Source organism: Hippoglossus hippoglossus, chromosome 7 (assembly GCF_009819705.1).
Source record: "Hippoglossus hippoglossus isolate fHipHip1 chromosome 7, fHipHip1.pri, whole genome shotgun sequence".
Classification (NCBI taxonomy): domain Eukaryota; kingdom Metazoa; phylum Chordata; class Actinopteri; order Pleuronectiformes; family Pleuronectidae; genus Hippoglossus; species Hippoglossus hippoglossus.
In genome coordinates this window covers 19533728-19554674 of record NC_047157.1, presented here as the reverse complement: position 1 = coordinate 19554674, position 20947 = coordinate 19533728, and the positions used below count along the sequence as shown (strand labels likewise).

Sequence of the window (20947 nt, the reverse complement as noted above, 5' to 3'; positions counted from 1 at the left end):
CCCCTCTTATGCCCGCGGACTAACGACCTCAGCCCAAGGGGACTGGTGGTTTGGAGTAGAGCAGAGAATAATAATTTGCTTAAACTTGATCTAATTAAGTTTGTCACAAAACAAGAAATCAGTGTAACAGAAGTTAAGACTTAATCTGTGTGGCAGTCGTCACACAACGCATCTGATTAAACATTTATTTATTTTTTAATATAAACACCACAGTTGACGATGGTTATTAGACATCATCTTCTTGTCCAGAGTGTTGTCGGAAGAGATTTGTTTTTAGCTTGCGGCAGAAGATGTGAAGACTTTCTGATGTCCTGATGTCAATGGGGATCTCGTTCCACAATTTGGGAGCCAGGACAGCAAACAGTCGTGATTTTGTTGAGTGGCTAGCTGTCCCTCGCAGTGAGGGAGCAGCAAGCCGATTGGCCGATGCAGAGCGGAGTGGATGGACTGGGGTGTAAGGTTTAACTATGTCCTGGATGCAGACTGGGCCTGATTCGTTCCCAGCACGGTACGCAAGTACCAGTGTCTTGAAGTGGTGACGGGCAGCCACTGGTAACCAGTGAACGGAGCGGAGGAGCGGTGTAGTGTGAGTGAACTTAGGTAGGTTGAAGACCAGTCGAGCTGCTGCATTCTGGATGAGCTGCAGATGTTCGATGGCATTAGCAGGCAGACCAGCCAGGAAGGAGTTGCAGTAGTCTAGGCGTGAGATGACAAGAGCCTGGACCAGAACCAAAATTATGTTCAACAGTAACTTCTGTAGACTTTACTGCAGAAGGGATTCGAGCAGAGCGTCTGAGTTTGCAGATCTTTTCTTTTGTCCAGTCTTGGATGGACCACTCTTGCTACTTTTATAGGTTCTGGGCCTCTCTAGTTTCATCAGTGACTGCTGCATGCTCTCCTCTGTGTAGGCCAAATACACATGAGACAGATCCACCTGAATCGGATCTTTTTCTTTTTTATCTGGAGCAGGAGTCTGTTTTCTCATATTGTTGCCAGTGAATGCCACACATTTCAGCTGCCACTCTCCAATGTCTTCATTCCAGTGTGTATTATTCTCTATCATCTCCTGGTATTCCTGGGGAATAACTTTGTCTATAATGAGCATCTCGAGCCAGAGTTCTCGGCTGAGCTGGTTGATGTTCTCCAGGAGGCCATCGACCTCTCTGTGATTTTCTTGATGTAGATCTGCCATTTCGGATTGAGCAGCCATCAGCATGGTCCATACTTTCTTCAGTTTCTTGGTCTTTCCTTGAGCCTCCTCCTGCAGACTTGTGTATTTCTCTTCTATGTCCAGGCGTTCTTGTTCTTTCTCCTCCAGCTCCCTCCGCAGCTGCTCGGCCCTCCTGCGACGTTCTTTGAGTTCATTGTTGGACTCCTGCAAAAGTTTTTCTTGCTCTTCAGCCTTGGCCAAGAGGTCCACCCCACCCACAATCACCTTCTTCTCTAAAGCTGACAGTTTCTCCAGCAGAAGGTGATGCTCCTGCTGGGCTTTAAGCAGGTCCTTCCCTCTCTTCTCCAGCTCTGCTCTTGCCTTGTTTCTCTCCTCCTCCTCCATGTCCAGTTTGGCTTCCAGAGCTTTTCTCTCCTCTTCTATCTTTGCCTGCATCTCCACCATCTTCTCTAGAGAAAGCTTCTTCCTGCCTCTTCTCCTGCATACCACTCCTGCCCTCCCTCCTTCATCATAACCTTCATCCATCTCATTTGATCCACTCCCCTCAGAACCTAAGATCTCTTCACCCTCCTGTAGTTTCTTCTTCAGCTCCTCAATCTCCTTCTGAAACTGGCGTAGCAGGGCATCCTTAGGATCTTCATTGATCCTGGCTTTGTTCTTGATGTTTTTAGCCCTATTGGTGTAGCGCAGGGTACTGATGGTCTCATCGTAGTTATAGTCTGCAGGGCCTATATTTGCACACATCATGGTCTTCGAGTTCCCTCCGAGTGAATCCTGCAGTAAACGGGTCAGTTTGGAGTTCCTGTAGGGAATGTGTTTGCTCTTGCCATCCACCAGGGCAGAGATGACGTTACCAAGTGTGGAGAGGGAGAGATTGATCTTTGTTGCTTCCTTTAAACGCTGACCCGTGGCTCCAGTCTTGCCCTGTCTTTCTGAACCTGCCAGGTCAACTAAATTAAGTTTTCCCATGTGCATATGCTGGTTTCCATCAACACCCTTCTCACTGCACTCAATGGTGATGGTGAAGATAGCATGAGAACGCGAGCTTTGTTCATTCATGTTTGTGGCACCAACAGACCGGTTCTTGTGTCCCATTGTCATAATCCTGTCCATGTCGTCAGCATTGTTTACAACATAAGCAGATAGATATTTGATATACACGCCAACTTCTGGCCTTTCTTTCACCTCAAGCCTCTGCATCTGATCCTTGCCCAGCAAGTCCCTCACTTTCTCGTTGTAAATCTCTAGATATGAAACACTGACCAAAAACCTGGTATCCCCCTCTGCCTTGGCAATGTGACCAAAAATATGGGCAAAAGAGTTTGGGATAATCCCTCTTAGCTCTGGCACTGCTCTCACTCCCTCCATGGTGAAGGTTTTTCCTGTGCCAGTTTGCCCATATGCAAAAATGGTGCCGTTGTAACCCTCAAATACTGAGTCGATGATGGGGCGGGCTGTGAGATTGTAGACATCCAGCTGTTTGCTGTCTGGTCCAAACACAGTGTCAAAGGTGAAGGTCTTGGGGGGCTTATTAGGATTCTCCAGCTTGTTGACTGTTATGGTCCCATGGATCTCATCCACCATGATGACCTGTTTGTGGGCCATCATTTTCTCTTTCTGGTTGAGGGGACGACATCTTACCACCACCTTGACATTATCACTGACCTCCTGCTTGTCATGTTTCTCAAGCTTATTACTCGCCATGGTGAGACTGCTCAGAGGAGATTATAATAAGTCTTCATTGGACACTAGGTTATCCAAAGAATGTACAGCGTAGTGTCCGGTTATCAAAGAAATGTGATTATAGAACAGATTAAAGGTATGTTATGGTGCCACAATACAAAGATCAAAGGCATGCCACTATCTATCAACGTCCTTGTGTGATTTCACTACTCCAGAAAAAGCTGAATATTTTGAAACTATCACATTTTTTTAAATATATAAATATTAAAGAACTTGTCACATAACTCTATGGACTCTATGGGCTATGTTGACCCATTAACATTTGTTGCGGAACTCTCTTATTCTGGTCACTGGAGTTGGCTCTTTAAGACATGAATGAATGATGGTCCAGTCACATGGATGGTATCTAAACATCTGAGGTACCTGAAACATTTGCACTGCAGTGTGTATAGTATATTATGTATAGCTCATGAACTAAAATATTCTCAATAATGGTATCCAGTGACCACTTAATAATAAGTGAAAATAAAGATAATTTTTCTGTGGTGACCAAAGTCTATGCGACCGCACTAATTACCTGTCTTTACAATTTTAATCTACACACCAAACCAGCTTTATAATCACTAATCTTTTATTTAATAGATATTATCAAATTTTCTCTTCTGCTTTATCTCATTCACTGGAAGTGAAACACATCTTGTCATTCATGTAGATGCCGTTTTTGTGAATAATGGACTTCATAGTTCATTAAATGAATACATATAAGCACAATGATGCTTTGCCTTCATATATTTCTGTAAATTGTCATATTGGTCACATATTCAATACCATTTATTCTCCACTAGAGAGCACAGTTTACTCAGAGAGCAAATCAAATATATTAAATATCAAATATTAGTTGGTTCCAGCTTCCTTGATTTCATGCTGGACTTCATTTGCACCTGGCATTAAAATGCATTTACTGTCCAGACCACAAATGTATTTTTCCAATTCATTGTTCAATCTAAGAAATGTCAAATAATATTTAAAAAATGTCAACCATAATAACTTTAACCTTTAAATATCTTGTATGTTTGACCAAAAATCCAATAACCTGATGATGCTATGACTAAGAAAAACTGAAAATCCTCACATATGGTCTGCAGTTGTCAGTTCATGGTAAATACAGTCCGTCCCTGTCAGACTCTGTCTTCTGGTTAGCTAACTAGTCCATAATCAGTTAGGTCTCTAGGACAGAGATGATATTAAAAGCAGAGTGTCTGTCCTGTGGTCTGCAGCCATTGGTTTCACTAAACATGTGCTCCAATGGGCTGATCGATGATGACCTGTCTCTCACCTGCAAGGACTGTTTGTTCCCAGAGTAGCCCCAATACAATTACCAAATGATTAAACTGTTATTGTTATTTTTCGGCACAAAGAACACTAAAAGCTGTGTCATGTCTCCTCTGAGAATGATATCTCCATTCTTTCTTCTGGTGTGGTTAGACCATCTAAACATCTTAAGGATTAGAGAAATGTATATTTGGTTGATCTAATGTGTAAAACAGATATAGGAATAAGTCTCAGAAGACCAATTGCAAAAAATGGCCCACATTATCCAAATTCACCCTAAATATCAGTAAAGCGAGATTTGTAAACACATTCAAGTATTGTCAAAGTTTATGCAGTTGGACTATTTTGATGCCCTGTCCATTCATTAACTTATTTCTAACTTAAAAAAAAGGACAGAAAATAAAAGTGCTTCTGAGGACAGCAACATCCTCCTGTGTGGTATTGACCCTCTGAGATATTAAATCCAGTACAGGCCTGTGAAAGTAGCATGTCCATAAGCCACAAATCTCTTTAATACAACACCCATTAGGAAAGTGCTGAGCTCTTTACCAACAGCTAAGATGTACCATTGCCTCCGCTCTACATTCAATATAGTACAGAAATCTATAATAGTACACTATAGTGTCTAAGATACACAAAAGTCTTTGCAGATGTATTACAAAACATTTTCAGAATTTGAGTAAAACAACATTACTTTGGGATGAATTGATGACGTTGGGATGAATTTATTTTCAACATGAAATATACACACTATGATATTGTTAGATATACAGTGTAAGAGTGTGTGGTGACAAAGTCAAGTTATGAATTAAAACTGTTGCTTTATTCAGGGTTGGGGGTTTGAGATGGTGCCAGCAATAGAAACACAATGAACAGCTGACCTGTCCACCAGCCAGCTAAAAAATATTAAGATACTACAATTACTAAAAGAAAAACTATGAATCATTGCATGTTTTTGGCCTGCAGGAAACTTGCACAAACATGGTGACACATCTGAACTCTGCACAAAAACAGTTGCCTTTAATGGTAGCTTTTAAATTCAGTGTTCAAGATAGATATTTTTAATTAAGCATGTTGTAGTCATGTTTTAAAATACGTTGTTGGACAGCTACATGATAAAGCAGGTGAGCAGGTGTAACCTTAATATCTTGATGAGTGATCAGTTATGTTTGCATAGGTGGCTGGATTAGATATTAACTGTGGCCTAAATCGCTTTGTGCTGACGGATTCGGAAAGTGATAATCCAAGGTGTGCCTTTTTAAAAGCCAGACTGGGGCCCCCTGGGTCCATTTGTAGCAAGGTCCCTCTCCATCACTCTCCTCAACAGCCAGAAGAAACACCACTGAAGGGCTGATCGCAAACCGCAAGCCGCAACCATGAACGGCACAGAGGGACCATATTTTTATGTCCCTATGGTAAATACTACCGGCATTGTCCGGAGTCCTTATGATTACCCTCAGTATTACCTTGTCAACCCAGCAGCTTATGCTGCCCTGGGTGCCTATATGTTCCTGCTCATCCTCGTCGGCTTTCCCGTCAACTTCCTCACTCTCTACGTTACCCTCGAACACAAGAAGCTGCGAACCCCTCTAAACTACATCCTACTGAACCTTGCGGTGGCTAACCTCTTCATGGTGTTTGGAGGATTCACCACAACGATGTACACCTCTATGCATGGCTACTTCGTTCTAGGTCGTCTTGGCTGCAACCTGGAAGGATTCTTTGCAACCCTCGGAGGTGAAATTGGCCTGTGGTCACTTGTTGTTCTGGCTGTTGAAAGGTGGATGGTTGTCTGCAAGCCAATCAGCAACTTTCGCTTTGGAGAAAATCATGCCATCATGGGTTTGGGCTGGACCTGGATTGGAGCCTCTGCTTGTGCTGTACCCCCTCTTGTTGGCTGGTCTCGTTACATCCCTGAGGGCATGCAGTGCTCATGTGGAGTTGACTACTACACACGTGCAGAAGGTTTCAACAATGAATCCTTTGTTATCTACATGTTCGTCTGCCACTTCCTCATTCCACTGACTATTGTGTTTTTTTGCTATGGCCGTCTGCTCTGTGCTGTCAAGGAGGCTGCTGCTGCCCAGCAGGAGTCAGAGACCACCCAAAGGGCTGAGAGGGAAGTCACCCGCATGGTTGTGATCATGGTTATCGGTTTCCTGATATGTTGGTTACCCTATGCAAGTGTGGCCTGGTATATCTTCCTAAATCAGGGCTCTGAGTTCGGACCTCTTTTAATGACCATCCCCGCCTTCTTTGCCAAGAGTTCCGCCGTCTACAACCCATTGATCTACATCTTCATGAACAAGCAGTTCCGTAACTGCATGATCACCACCTTGTGCTGTGGGAAGAATCCCTTCGAGGAGGAGGAGGGAGCGTCCAGTACCAAGACCGAGGCCTCTTCTGCCTCCTCCAGCTCTGTCTCACCAGCATAAAAAGGGCCATCTACAAAGGCTCCATGATCCACTATCCAAGAAGAAGACTTCTGCTCCCCCAGGGAAACGACTGAAGGCTAATGTCTACAGAAATAACTTCCTTTTTGTATTTTTATGAACAAGTTGGTTCAACCTAAAGACAGTTGCAGGAAAGGTCAGCCCATTACAGAGTTGTTCCTGTATGTACAGAATATCCAACTCATCAATCTATGATTTTTTTTCCTGAGAGTAAAGTGGAAAAATTTTATCTTTTACAGTTGGATTCCCATCCTATGATATTGGCTTATTTTTGAATGTAGAGGCATGTAACCAAGGCAATGTAAAATAAATCGCACTTTGCAAATGAGTCATTCTGTTTATGTTTTACTTACAATTTGGGTGGGAAAGTTCATATGACTGTAGTTTATTTAATCAAATGAATAAATGTGAATGACCTATTCAGAACGCATTTATGTCTTGAGTCAATTTCTATATTTGAGATATCGTAGGGACGACCCCCTTTCTACTTTGAGGCAGATACACAGAATTGTACAAAAAACTTGAACAGCGTGAGTTTCAGTCATAGTGGTAGTGCATTGCTACTGTAATCTCATTTCAAACACAGGTCACCTTGGATTTAGAGCTTGGCCTAGCAATGAGATTATGACATTGTTAGTCAGGGGTGAATAATACATATGACTCAACATCCAGCTTTATCTTATGACAAATATTAATCACATTATTTAAAGGTTAACACAGACATAAGACTTACTGGATAAAACAAATCTGTATCACCAAGGTGATGCAAAAGGTTATAGAAAGGAAACAGTCATCGCCTGCATTAATTACCTTCATCATACCAGGTGAAAAACAGTCCTAGACCTTCATAAAGGAAGAATTGGTAATATATAGCATATAAACATCTAACGCTCATAAGATTTAGCACACAAACTAATAGAATTAAGCAGATGTGAGCATTTATTAATATATTTGTCAACGACTATATCCCCTCATGTGGGCACCGATCAGGGGAAGCAGATGATGAATGGCAATATTGTAAAACAGAGTTTTGATAGAAGTTCAAAGGAGTTGTAATGGCTCTATAGTAACTACTACAATACTGCCAGAGGAAAGACAATGCAGATAATTATGGGGAAGTTTATTTATGACTATTTACCCATTTAAGGTCTGTTTAGGTTTAAAGCTTTATTGTTTGAGTCCAATGCTAAATTCTCTAAAGGCATTGTGATAAGGTGTACCAGTATGCGACAGAAATGACAAACTGATTCCTACTTCTCTGTTTTCAGTTGTTTAGTATTCCAGACTGGGAGAAAAACAAATACCTCAAGATCTCTCCCATAATGACCCTCATGTGTAGCTATAGCAACCGTCATACTAGTGGATCTTTTGTGGAATACGGATATGCTCTCAGAGCAATCTGATGTCAGACTCCAGCTGAGAGCTAAACAAATAAAAAACAAATCACTCGCTGCTTTAATTTAGTGCCGACAGAAAAGCCTTTCTTGATGTGGTTGCACAAATTCGAGCTCTAAAATGTTTCATGAAGGTAATAATACAATTTAGCTTTTTGTAAATAAATGATAGAAGATAGGATCATAAGAGTCCAATAGAATCCAAAATAACCCCCTTAAAAAGGGCTGTTTTTTTACAGTGTGTAATGACTTAATTGTTTTTTAAATATATTAGACTGTATCATTGGAGGTGACAGAGTCTTATTGCAGCACTTTAGTAACTTTTTAATGATTGAAAACAAATTTAGTGTTTTTAAGTTCACGGAGGACACAATTGAAGGGAAGTAGCAGAGCTTGCACAGCTATACCTCATCATTATGTGTTGTTCAAGTAAGATGAAATACGATTTCGAAGTAGACGAGCAAGGCAGCACATATTCCTACTTACCGTCACTTCAAAATGTAGTAAATTTTCCTTCAGTCTTCAATAAAGGGCAAAAGCTGCGTTTTAAAATGTAGCGTGACCACAACTGACACACGAGAGTCATTTGATCAGAGTGAACAAAGTCTTCTGACGCATAACTGAAAAAAACCCATCTGTGCAGAAATATGAAATCCTTTTGAATTTGTATGGAAAACTTTATTTGATAATAAAAATAGCATTCACAGACTTCTTTTGATAGCTACATATACATTGTAATCCATCTCAAGGAAAGAAGCTGGATAAGTCCACATCTACTTGTACTTAGACTAATGTTATGTATAGCTTCATGGGTCAAATAAAGCTATGAACAATGTAGTATCTATACTGTATATGCATAGTTTTATAAAAAAAAAAAAAAAGATTGGCCCATATACATGTACTGCTTTTATCAACACAGAGACAGCATTATGTCTGGAGCAAATTGCAAGAAATAATGCTTGAAGAACACAGACTGCATACAAGTGCTTTATAATACAAAGGCAGGCTAACCATCGAGAGAGATTCAAACCATCAAACAGTTTCTGATTGACCAAAGACAGGTTTTCATTTTAAAATGTCTTTACATACCTGATCCAGAGTAAATCAACACATTTCCCATAAATCATCAGGTCCATTTCAGAGATATAAACACAATATCACATTCCTCACTGCTGAGGTTTTTCATAAATTTCTCTTTTGTACAAGAAAAAGGCAACATTTTATTTTATTTACGGGTTCCTAATAGTTACATTGGAAAATTCTTTACTGTTGATGGTTATGTTGATGTATTTCCTTTTTTTGTGACTTTTCTTGTTAAATACAGTACCATGGCAACAACAGTGATCAAACAATTCATTTGTTGTGGTTTATCCAATATATTTTCAGTTCTTTAATGAAACATAAAACAGAGAATACACACAAAACACATTATAAAGCAGCAGTTCGACTCCAGTGGCGTGACAGCATGGCTCAGCATGGCAGATTGGTCGCCTCCTGTACCAGGACTCTCCATTTGTTACCAACACAACATACAATACATCAGCTCTTTGTGTCAGGACCCAGGAGGTGGTCGGTGCACAAATCATCAACATGAGGACAGGGCTAACAATTACTGTGGGATTACAGTGCATGTTCCTTATCGATTATTCTCACTCAGACTTACCAAATAAAGTGGTTAAACTACACTTTAATTTACACATGCAGCTTGCACAGGGATAATTTACACATTGGTTTGTTTTAAAACCTCTGCACACCCACAGAGTTGTTTTCAACTACTCTGGCTGGTTGAAAATGGATTGAACCATGGTGGAAATTTATGATGTCACAAAAAGTACCAACAACAATTATCATAACACGCCAACAAGTCATCCCGCCCAAACGGGTGCTACAAAATTAACAGGAGAGTGGAACTGTCAGTCAAACCCACATGTTTCTGAGAAGAGGTCTAATCAGAAAATACCTGTGTGGGTGGATAAAATATGTGCAGAGGTTTTAAACCTCTTTTCCTTTTTTTTTGGCATATTTGAATAATAATATTTTATGGCAGCTTCAGGCTGGTGTTGTGGCATAATGCAGACTCATCTAAAGTACTTCATTGAAAGTAAGATGAGCAACAAATTTAGATAATTCTCATTTTCCCACAATGGAGAATCTACCAGAGCAGTTTTGCCTGTAGCTGAAAGTGAGTCAGGTTCCATCTTTACACACCAAGGAACAAAGAACCAGAATATTTGAGTTGTTTTTATAATCCTACTCCACGCAAGTAATTAATTTTCACATCAGTTGTATGATTTACTTTTCTAATTTCAGAATTGTGTGTGGGTGTATTTTGGCCGAGCTGCCACACATTTCATGGGTGCAACACAAGTAAAGGTACAGCATGCTTTCCCAGGTACAGTGTATACGTCTACCTTGGCCCTTACAGGTTTAATGAAGGTTGCTCAAGATATGTGCCAAATTAAAAATAAATAGTGAGCAAAAAGTCATATATTATTTCTATAATTATCACTCTAGTTTCACCATCAGATATTAAATTTTCTTATTTGCCTCCAAGTCCAACTTGATTTTCATAGTTCTTGTGAACCATCAGTGTCTTGTGCTATAGTTTGTTCAGTAAAGTAATTCAGGAATGGAAAAAAATATCTACAAAACAAGTTAAAAACAAGTTTAGTAGTTAGAAGTTACCACAACTGGAAGCATGTTTCATAACTCTGAGGGAACAAATATTTAGATTCAGCAATGCCTACAAAAAGCAATATCACTGATTTCATATGCAGGCACATACAATACCTTTACTATAGTACAACAACCTCTGTTATGTTCAAAATAACTATAACAATGACAAAACAACCAGTATGAACTGAGAGAAGGATTGTACTCCTGCTGTTTTAGGAATCTCTGGATGGGATCATAAGTAGTGAAGTCAATCAAATTAATCAATACATCAGTGGACCGAAATAAAGCACAAGAGTTAGTATCCTCAGAAGTACAATTCCAGTGTATGGTACATAGTTTGCCCAGACAGAGGAGAGAGTGGCGAGGGGGATCTCTGCTCTGCTCTAGATGCTGAGGTCTTTGGAGCTTTCTTTGTACAGCCTTCTCTTGGGCTCAGGGAGCTGGTTCGGGCTGCGGCCTACTGCGTTATTGTTATGGCCTGTGTTGTTGTAGGCAGCATTGTTGTTTGGAGTGTTGTTCTTCATCATGCTGTAGTAGTCCTTCAGTCTGGGTGCTGCTGCATAGTTCAGCTCGTCCCTGCTGTAGGTGCTGTCAGGGGAAGAGTCACGCTCCATCCGGTATCGTCTCTCTGGTGTCCCGTTCAATTGACATGTCTCCTCCGCCCTTTCAGAGGAAGAGTCCCTCAAGAGGTTGCCGTTCTTCGGGGTTCTTTCGTGTGTGCGACCCCTGGGCAGAGACAAGGAATCCCCGTAGTTGTTGGTGCGCTCGGGTGTTGTGGCCTCCCTGACTCGCCCAGCCATTTGTGAGTCCTTGAGGAGCCTCCGCTCATATAACTTGCGTTCAGGAGTGACTGCGAGGAACCCTCCGTCATCGTTATCCCTCTCAGGTGTACGGTCCCGATGTGCTCGCTCGGCCCTGCGGTCCATCGACTTGGCCCGCCGACGATCGGGAGACGAGGTGCGCTTTTGGGTTGGTGAGCGGTCAAGGGAGCCGCGGCGCTGCGGGCGAAGCCTCCCATCCAAAGTAGAACTGCTGCTTGAGAGCTCACGCCCCCTCAGTTTCTCGGCAGCTGCAGCCTTCTTCCCCGAGCTGTCTTTCCTCAGAGTCTTAAGGAGTTTAGAGATGCCGCTCTCCGACTCTGACTTTTTGACTTTGCGGCCTCGGCTCTTCTTGTTGCCACTTCTACTGCTGTTACTGTTGTCTGGAGACTGTTGTGTGGGGGTACTTTGACTGTGATTGTTATTCCAGGTGTGATGATGGTGGGGGTTAAATTGCCGGCCTTGGTAGTCCATCTGATCTGACCCAGCCCTGTCCCTGTTCCTGTCCCCATCTCGGCCACGCGCAGCCTCCTCCTGGCGTGATGGTTTGTGAAGGTCTGGTGGAAAGCTGGACTCCAATGAGGTGTGATATCGGCTGTTGGGTGGCAGCGTTCTCACTTCCGGAGTGTTTTGTGCCCCGGGTGTGGGAGGGTGCCCGTCACTGCTGCCGTCTGCAGGAGAGGAAAAAGGAGGAAAATCTTGTTGACTAGAAAAACCTTACATGAGGACTGTGCTTGCGGAAAACCAATAATAACATGAGGTCTTTTGTGTACCGCAGACATGACTTTCAATTTGATTCAGATGAGCTTTTGCATTGACGTGACAGCAGGTCAATGCAGAGATTTATGGAAATCATGCAGTCATGTGCTCTTTCATAATATCTCCAGAAACAAATAAAAATGTGTGTATAATATTCTGCTGTACATCAGTACACATAAATTGCATTGAAGTGATAATCACTTCAACGTGTTGTCTCTACAGGGCTGCAGGTTGAAACACAAGGTGATGTCAGCAACAACAACAGCAGGTGCAACACATTGGCATAAGTGTAGGGCAGGGGTTATCAGTGACACAGCAGGCACCTGGGAAATCATTCAAGACAACATGGTGAACAACGCAATGTGCATCATTGGGAAGAACAAACCAAAAGTAAAACAAAAACAAGTGTGTTTGACACGTTGCTATGGCAGCAGCATGTGACAAGCAGAGGCGTTAAATTAGTCCCTTCGAAGATATCTGGACTGACACTGGCGTAAGGGAGACGATTTGCTCGTGTATTGATTCACAAAAGTTACTTCGGTTCAATTCAGGCATAGCAAGACGTAAAGCAGGTACACAACGTAAACACGCCCACGCGCAAACACACAAAGTGGGATGCAGGTAGGGATGGACTGGAAGGAAGGGTGGGAAAAACTGAAAGGAAGAAAAAAAAAGACGATAGTGAGAGGGAGGGGACTGGGACAGACTTTTGGCTACAAACCGTGGTCTGATTTTGGCCCATTAGGTAGAAACAGGGCTCTCCCATCTTGTCATTCCTCATTGTACCAACAGCGAGATGAGGAGCCATCATCGCTGGAGAGAGGAGGAAGAGCCCAGCAACAAGAAGAGAATCAGTGAGAAAGCAGGAGGAAGAGAGGAGAAGAGAAATAAAACAGACAAGAGGCCGATTTACAGTGCAGCTTAATCCAGAGAAGAAGATGTTTGTTGTGAAAGACAAGAAAACATTCACTTGATATAATATTTTAAAAGAAACCTGAGAGGGATTTAAGTGTCAAGTTAAGTTAAACCGCACATATGTCAGAAAATATAACAGAGAAGTACAACAATGTGACTCAAACTGTGAGCGTAACAACCTATCTTTTAAACATACAAATCCTAAAGAGTATAAATCACTGGATGAGCTTTTGTGGTGACTATTTCTTCATTAAACAATAATCTCTGACAGTCTTGTGCTGAAACCAGGGCAGGCAGTTTACTTCAAATAATGTATCAAAGTATCTCTGTGTTAAATATTTATTATTTGCAGTTATAACATTCATGAAAATCAGGTTAAGAAAAAAAGAAGTTTCTCTGCAGTGCGCTAAGCAGATGAGAAACTTTATTCTAGTCCACGGTGTGAACAGCAGCGACATTAATAGGATTCCAGTGCTGACATTAGCAGTTTATTTACAGGAAGCAGAGAAAATCATTTGCAGCGTGTTAACCTACCATATTCAGGTACAGATCCATCTCCCCGCTTGAGGACGAGCCGCGCCCTCCGACCCCCGTTCTTGATCAGTTCAATGGCACGTGAATGCTTCATGTTCTTTGTGCTCTCACCGTTTATCTCCAGGATCTCATCTCCCACCTAAACCAAAGAGAGGCCCTGTTATTATCAAAGCCGGATGGTAATATTTCACCAACAGTGTGCAAAGAAATTAACCTATGCTGCCCCATAAAGGCAGGCAGCAGTCACTACAGAATTGCTGAGTTTTTGCATTTTTATTCAATATTGATTTACAGTCTGCCAAGATCTATAGAGGAGAGGAATTTGAGCAAAAAAGTCCCTGTGGTCACAAACTGTTTCATACCCTCATCTTGCCGTTTCTGACAGCAGCCCCATCCTCTGCTAGTCTCAACACGTACAGGTCCATGCTGTACTCCCGTCCTCCTCTCAGGCTGAAGCCGAACCCTTTGCTGTCCCGCTCCAGGTCGACAGAATAGAACTCGGCATCCTGCGAGGCAGAGAAGAAGAGATAAAGAGAAAGTCGCAGAGAGTGACCAGAGAGGAGGATCGACTAATCCGTGGTGCAGTGGAGTCAAAAGGTGAGTCCAAAACGTCAGGACTAATCAAACCATGTCCCACAAACACTCACAAAATGTCAATGGCGGTACAATACCTTGGAATGCATGAATAATTCATGCCACAAGAGGCTGTGAGCAGGGTACAGATCACTAAGCAAGGGCAACACAAGGGCTGGACCAAAACTCACCGCACTCATCAAATGTTCCCTCCCAAGAGAAACATGGTCTCCCCCAAAATCGTTTTCTCTGGGTCTTACAGGTGCAAAACTTTACTCAGCAGTAAACCACATTTGAATGTCAGATTTTTACTGATTCTGAAGAAACTTATAAAGATCAACAAAAGAGGTCAATTCAAGTGAGGATTGAGAAAAACTGCTTTTTCTGTGCACTTATAGGAACAATGACTTCATAGGTTATTTTTGTGGGAGAGATCTATACATTGATAACAGAAAAATGCAGTTTGGGAGATGACGCCTCAACTTAGACAAAGAATGAATCTAAAATACTGCTGTGTGTGCAATGAGAATAATTGTACATAAAATGGACTATGTGCAAACATAACCTTGATTTTGAATACAAGTTGTTTGCTATTTTCGTCTTTTTAGTGGACATATAACAACGTGTTTGATGCACATTGTGATTTAAGTGTGTTTCTATTGATTTTCACATTAGCACTCAGAGAGCACAAAACTCCACCGAGGCCCAACAGTTCCCTTCTGATACCAGATTTAAATTCACTAGATCCAGATTTTTAGATGGATCTGCGCCAATTTCACACACTCATTAATATCAGTCCCCTAAATGCGCCAGATTTTTTCATCAAGGTCCATAAATTATTCTCTGAGAAATCAAAAAAAGATGTTGAAAAACGCCTCATTTCACAATGTTAAAGATAATCCATGAATGGGTTGTTTCTTGAGTCATGCCCCACCCCTTAACAACATTTCATGGAAATCTGTTGAGCAGATGAAAACATGGAAACTACAACAATGAAGACTTAATCCGTGAAAGATTAGTATTTGTAGTTTATTGCTTATTTCTCTTCTGCTAAATACTTGATTATCTCAGTTGTAAATCTACTACGATGCTGTCACAATGGACATTTTCCCAAAACTGGGTCAGGCTGCACAAGTGTAGCTTTCCCAGCATGTATGGTAAATGACAGGATAAATACACAGTGCTTTTCTATTGACTGCTCACGCTATACAATGGACGTTGTGTGCTCATCAGGAGCAGTTATGGGGTCCGGTGCCTCGCTCGAGGATACTTGCTTTCGCCCTTCGACACGCTGGATGTACGTCATTGCAAAAAATTGATTGTTGGTATGTCCAATAACTTCTGATCATAATTCAACCTTGCTCTGTTCCTCTATTTTTTCACGTTCTGAACACAGTTATTTCTGCCACTATTCATGACCAATTCTTCTGGGAGGAAAATGCCTTCTGGGGGAGACTGAACATGTGCACGATTATCTGGCAACTCAAAAGAGGTTTTTCCTCTGCTTATTGCTAAAGTCTGTTTTATGCACTGTGACTGACGTATTGGTGCCGAAAACCCAGATGCTTAATAGCTGTGGGGTGAAAACATGTTTTCTTACCTGTGTCTGATTTTGTGTTGGTGGAGGAGGAGGAGCTCCTTTCGACTTGGAGTTATTCCTATAAAAACAGAGATTAAAGAATATATCCTCGACAGGGAGATGGATTTGTGCGAATTTAAGGGGAAAAAAAGGAAAGGCGATCACCTACCGTAACTCTGTAGACTGTGGTGTGTGTGTGGTGGTGATGGTAGCTATCTTCTCAGCATTAGTCAGCAGAGAAGCATTGGAAGATTCTGAAGAGAAAAACCCCAAAATATATAAGATGAAGAAAGAAAAATCAAACACAAAACGACTGCCTTTGTTGAATTCACTTGCCCGTAGCAGTGTTTTCAAAAACCTACTCAGAAGAGAAAAACGTTACTGTCCAGAAGAGTCGCTTGAACCACCCACGGGCTACTGTTTTCAACCTGATGCTAACTGCCTGTGATGTTGTCATTTGCCATTTGCTCATGAACAACGCTGGCTGCACAAACAAACAAACCAAAAGAACAGCAGTAACGGAAAAAATAAAACTCACGACTTGCATCATTGTTTCATTTGCAAATCCAGGATACGACAAAAAAAACCCCCCAAGGACAACTGTCTTGTCTTGCTGTTCTTTAATTCCATCTTCTCACCAGCAAGAACACCGCAGGACACATTCGTTTCCACTGACACTGGCACAGCTACAGCTGAGTCCCTGTTTAGCAGGAAACGTCAGCCTGACTCATTCGTCTATGGCTTTTTTCTCACTTTCCCCTCATTGCTAGAAAATGAACAGTGTTCTAAAAGCACACATCTTTTGAAGCATCTGAAATGAGAATAACTTGGACTCACAAATGTCACCATTCCCATTTTATAAGACCATGCCTTGTTTTTCTACTAGGGTCCCTTACATTGTGCATTTGTATGCACAAGCCAGTGGGTTGGTGAACATGTGTGTGTAGGAGTTTGTTCCCACCTCTCTCACCTCCAGTCTTAATTACGCTATATTTTCTGCCTCTGTGGAGGATGTTGCTGCATCGCTCTGCTCAGTGCTGTCATTGGTTGACCAGTGGCTCAGCTCAGTCACAACTCTTAACCTTACTTTACACAAACTGAGGAGCATTGGGTCACGAACTACATTTAAAGGATTTAAAATCCCTGATTAAAAACAGCGATGAAATTTTATTAATTTAATGTATGCTGCCATCACTGACACTAAACCTTTGAGTCATGCCCTAAAATTGTAATTAGACTATTGTAATTCTTTATCCTTTTGGCACAGAAAATTACTGTCGGCAGGTCTATGCTTCGTTCTGCTGGACAACACTGAAATACTGTTGTGATTTGATTTTGAAAAGGAGGGGATGTCATAACAACTGAAATTTGACAGGATTAGAATAATTCTCATTAATTAATTCTCATTACCAAATTAATTACCATAGTAAAAACTGAGTGCTGCACATGCAGTCACTGCGGCATTCTGGGTCATCTGTAAGGGTTCCACTGTGCAGGACGGGAGGCACTGGGCAGGGCAAGAGATGAGAACCATAAACCATGAGCTGGCCCAGAGATTAAGGTGAATACTGAGTCAGGTAAAGCCTGATCTTTCCAACGTATGTTGCATGGTACAACTGAGGCCTTCTTATTTATTTCAAGTTTGACATCTAACTAGAAAACCTAGAGGGTTTAAATGCTGCCATTGTCAGACACAGAAGAATCACATCTTCAATACCTTCGAGAGCTGCAGTACCTTTGGCACTTAAAGTGATGTGGATAAACAAATACCGTCAGAAATTTTAAACTTTAGAGCCTCGACTTGTCACCAAAGTATTGAACCTTGTGACATCCCTCGTCCAGGGTGTACCCCACTTTTACTCACTGGAAATGGCTCAATCTACCCCACAAAGGATAAGAGGTACAGCTGATGGAAGTATACTGTGGATAATTATCCAAAAAAAAGCATGACTCACTGCCATTTCATATTTAATAATGACAGTAATTGCATACATTAAAGGGAAGTGCACTTGTTTTTATTTAGCCTTTTAAAAGCTTCTATAGGAACCTGCTTGTGCTGAAGTATTATGCAGCTCTATTTCCTTTCCTAAACTAAGCTGAGGAGATTAACACCAACAGGAAGCACTTGATTAAATGTGTGCAGTGCTTTTAATCCTTTCAGACTGACAAAATATTGCAAATGGCAAAACATCCGGCAAAGAAAATAAACAAAAAGCACAGAGAAAGCGAGAGAGAGAGGAGAAAGAGTTCTTGTGGAAGCGCTGCATTAGTTTCTGGGGGCAACTTCATCTCACTCCTACTCAGTGACTCACTCTCTCAGGGTTCACACCCTGATGAAAAGTGCTCTTGCCTGTGAAGAGCAGCAGTGCCCTTTTCTTCCCACTGCATCCATGAATAAGTCACATCATGCTACATTATGAAACAGCCATGTGAGGCTGGAAGCCAAAAGCCTTACCATCACCGGGGATGATCCTGAGCGAGACTGTGTTCCCGGCTTCCTTGATCAGGTTCACGATGTCCGAGTGCGACTTGTTGGTGATGGAGCAGCAGTTGACGGACAGTATTCGGTCCCCAACTTTCAGCTTCCCGCAGCGGTCAGCCGGGCTGCCCTCGATGATGCGTCCTATTTTGTGGGGCATGGCCACACAAGCATTTCCAGCTTTTGTTTGAACCCATATGTTCGTTTACATGTGTCAGAAATAAGGTGTGATGGTGGTTTGACAAATTGATTTGTGTGATTGTTTGATTTCATTTGATTGAAAGGAAAAGGACGGAAAGAAAACATGGAGAGAGAAGGAGAAAGGAAGAAGGAAGGTTAATTGTCAAATCACCAAATCTCAGTTCACCCATAGAAAACCATAAATTGTGTGCACATTGTATGCAAACATTCAGTACACATGCAAAACACAACCTGACTCAGAGAGGAGGAAAAACAGTATAATATCAAAACCTTGGGAATACACAGATGTCCTCTGCCCCCATCGTGTGACATGTTAATCAATGGACTGTGAATCATATGCCACCACTCAAGGTCCTCTGAGGTTAACACTTGACGGCCTATCAATACACTGGTCACTGCATCCTGGCTGTTCCCACAAACACACCTCCCTGCCAGGGATCGGAGAACACACAGCCGTTGCTGCAATTTAAGATGTTCAGGTAAAATGACCGGGCTGTGTAAACAGGAGACGAGATGTTTGTCATGTGGTCAATGCGAGCGCTACAAAACATACACTCTGCACCTGAATGACACTTCAATACTACACGTCTTGTTTGCACAGCAGCCCTGAACAGACCCTGGGGACCCGAGCTTCTCCACGCCCTCCCTCCTTGTCAGACCCTCCCCCTCCTGCTCCTCCTCGCTCTCCCCCGTCCATTTAGTACCGCAACAATTACATTATGTCTCTGTCTTGATTGAAATAAATGCACTTGTATCCAGTCACTGTCTAAATGATGAGATATGAATCATTTACTGGGTGTGGCAAGTCCCCAAGATTTAATACCAAAGCTGCTAAACCCAACACCAATCCCAGGTCATTACAGGGAGGGATGAGAGGGGGATGGGCCCCGCTGGACTGGAGCAAAGTGGTTTGTGTATCCACTGTGTGTGGGAGATCGAATCAGCAGAGAATGCTTTGTTTTTCTCGCAATTAAAAAAGTATCTTGTGCTCCTGGAAGAATCCTCAGAGCTGTGTAGTTGTTTTTGTTTTCAACACACATTCCTCTGTCAGATTTCAGCTCATGTCCCACATGGTCGCAATCCATTAGGCGAGTGAGTACAGGATGCTACAACACGATCCCAGATCAGCTCGTAAAAGCTGAAAGTCCATTCATCTCCTCCTCCCGTGACGAACAGTGACGGAGCGGAGCAGGGAGCGCAGAGAGGCAGCAGCCAAAACAGAAACCTCAAAAGACTGGAAGACCTTTAGACGTGGTTGTTGACTAACACCGCCACTATGAATAATACATCACTCCTTGCATTGTATTTTGCAGAGCAACACCATTAGCCCATGGGATCAATGAAATTTTCACTGGGCAGTTAGCATTGCTAATGTCTCATCCATTCTTGTGACACGCCACAGTGCATCATCATAATGGCCAGCTATACGAGGGACCTTGACATGACATTGATGTTTGGAATTCATCGCTCGGAGGTTAATACCAAATTTGTTCCAGAACAACATCTACAACTCCTCATCAGCGCCCGAGCAGCTTTAATACATGCAATTCTGCTGTTTTCCGTGATGCGTAAATGGTATAGACAGATATATTCTTTGCTGAGTAGACTCCAATTACGCGCTGAATGAATTGTTGTGGGCAGCTGTGAGGCATGAATCTGTGATGATGGTGTTTGTGATAAAGCTGCAGCCAGCCTGATCCCGAGGGGCTGAGCTCAGCACATGAAGAGACTTCTTTATCCCTAAGCTTGTGACGGTAGGTGTGTGACCTCGGTTTGTGGCTCACTCCTGTCAAACGTCACTCGAACTGCTATTCATAAAGTGGAGTGGAGTCAATGAGGAGTGACTGTAAAAATACTGACATTCTGCCAGGAGATGGCATCAGTCATTTCACTCAGAGGTGCATTCATGATCTCTGTGGCTTGAGTCTGAGGGTTTCTTTCATGTTTTAGAACGTAGGACAAGATGAATATCCCTTGTATGTTTGAAGGTTGTCAACCACCAGCATGTATTTAGGGATCGCCAGCAGATGTTAGAGACCACTGACAGATGTTGGGGACATCTCATCGGTTGTGTACCTTGGTGTCATTGGGTGTTTTCAGCCTTTTAATATAATCATTTTAATATATATATAATAGTAACTTTAATTCACTTTTTGATCAAATTGCTGTGGGCATCTCTGAGTCTTAATAAGGAGATAAAAAGTATTTAATTTAGTCTTAAACATGTTCTCGTGCTTGCCTTAGTGATGACAGTGATGTTTTCTATCTGATTACAGGATGTCATGACACGTTATATAGCTCATTTTCTCAATGTGAGTAAATATGTTATTCCCTTTTAGTCAGTTAATCCCTTCCCTCTTAATTCTTCATGATCTCACTG

General features: G+C 42.0%; 3 protein-coding genes across 17 annotated transcripts in view; 1 reads left to right on the top strand and 2 right to left on the bottom strand.

Moving 5' to 3' along the window:
- Positions 1-763: 763 nt before the first annotated feature.
- LOC117764104 (kinesin-like protein KIF3A) lies at positions 764-2887 on the bottom strand. The gene has a single exon (XM_034589606.1). It carries the CDS (start codon positions 2873-2875, stop codon positions 764-766), a length of 2112 nt encoding a protein of 703 aa, XP_034445497.1. The 5' UTR covers positions 2876-2887.
- Positions 2888-5499: 2612 nt separating this feature from the next.
- LOC117764105 (rhodopsin) lies at positions 5500-6961 on the top strand. Its single transcript, XM_034589607.1, has one exon. The coding sequence runs from the start codon at positions 5563-5565 to the stop codon at positions 6619-6621; it is 1059 nt and encodes a 352-aa protein (XP_034445498.1). The 5' UTR covers positions 5500-5562; the 3' UTR covers positions 6622-6961.
- A 1728-nt stretch (positions 6962-8689) lies between these two features.
- LOC117764102 (membrane-associated guanylate kinase, WW and PDZ domain-containing protein 1-like) overlaps positions 8690-20947 on the bottom strand; it is a 93495-nt gene continuing 81237 nt past the window's right edge. For 13 of the 15 annotated variants that reach the window (XM_034589590.1, XM_034589592.1, XM_034589591.1 and 10 more), the window contains 6 exons: positions 18343-18546; positions 16057-16141; positions 15909-15966; positions 14098-14241; positions 13736-13874; positions 8690-12198 (listed from right to left, as the gene is read on the bottom strand). In XM_034589590.1, coding sequence (XP_034445481.1) covers positions 11093-12198; positions 13736-13874; positions 14098-14241; positions 15909-15966; positions 16057-16141; positions 18343-18546 — 1736 coding nt within the window. In that variant the 3' untranslated portion in view covers positions 8690-11092. Of the gene's footprint in view, positions 12199-13007; positions 13100-13735; positions 13875-14097; positions 14242-15908; positions 15967-16056; positions 16142-18342; positions 18547-20947 lie in introns of all 15 variants that reach the window. The other 2 variants (XM_034589603.1, XM_034589605.1) reach the window with 1 other exon arrangement.

Excerpts from the sequence above, each read along its gene's own strand:
- LOC117764105 (XM_034589607.1), top strand. The coding sequence starts at position 5,563 with ATGAACGGCACAGAGGGACCATATTTTTATGTCCCTATGGTAAATACT.
- LOC117764104 (XM_034589606.1), bottom strand. The coding sequence starts at position 2,875 with ATGGCGAGTAATAAGCTTGAGAAACATGACAAGCAGGAGGTCAGTGAT.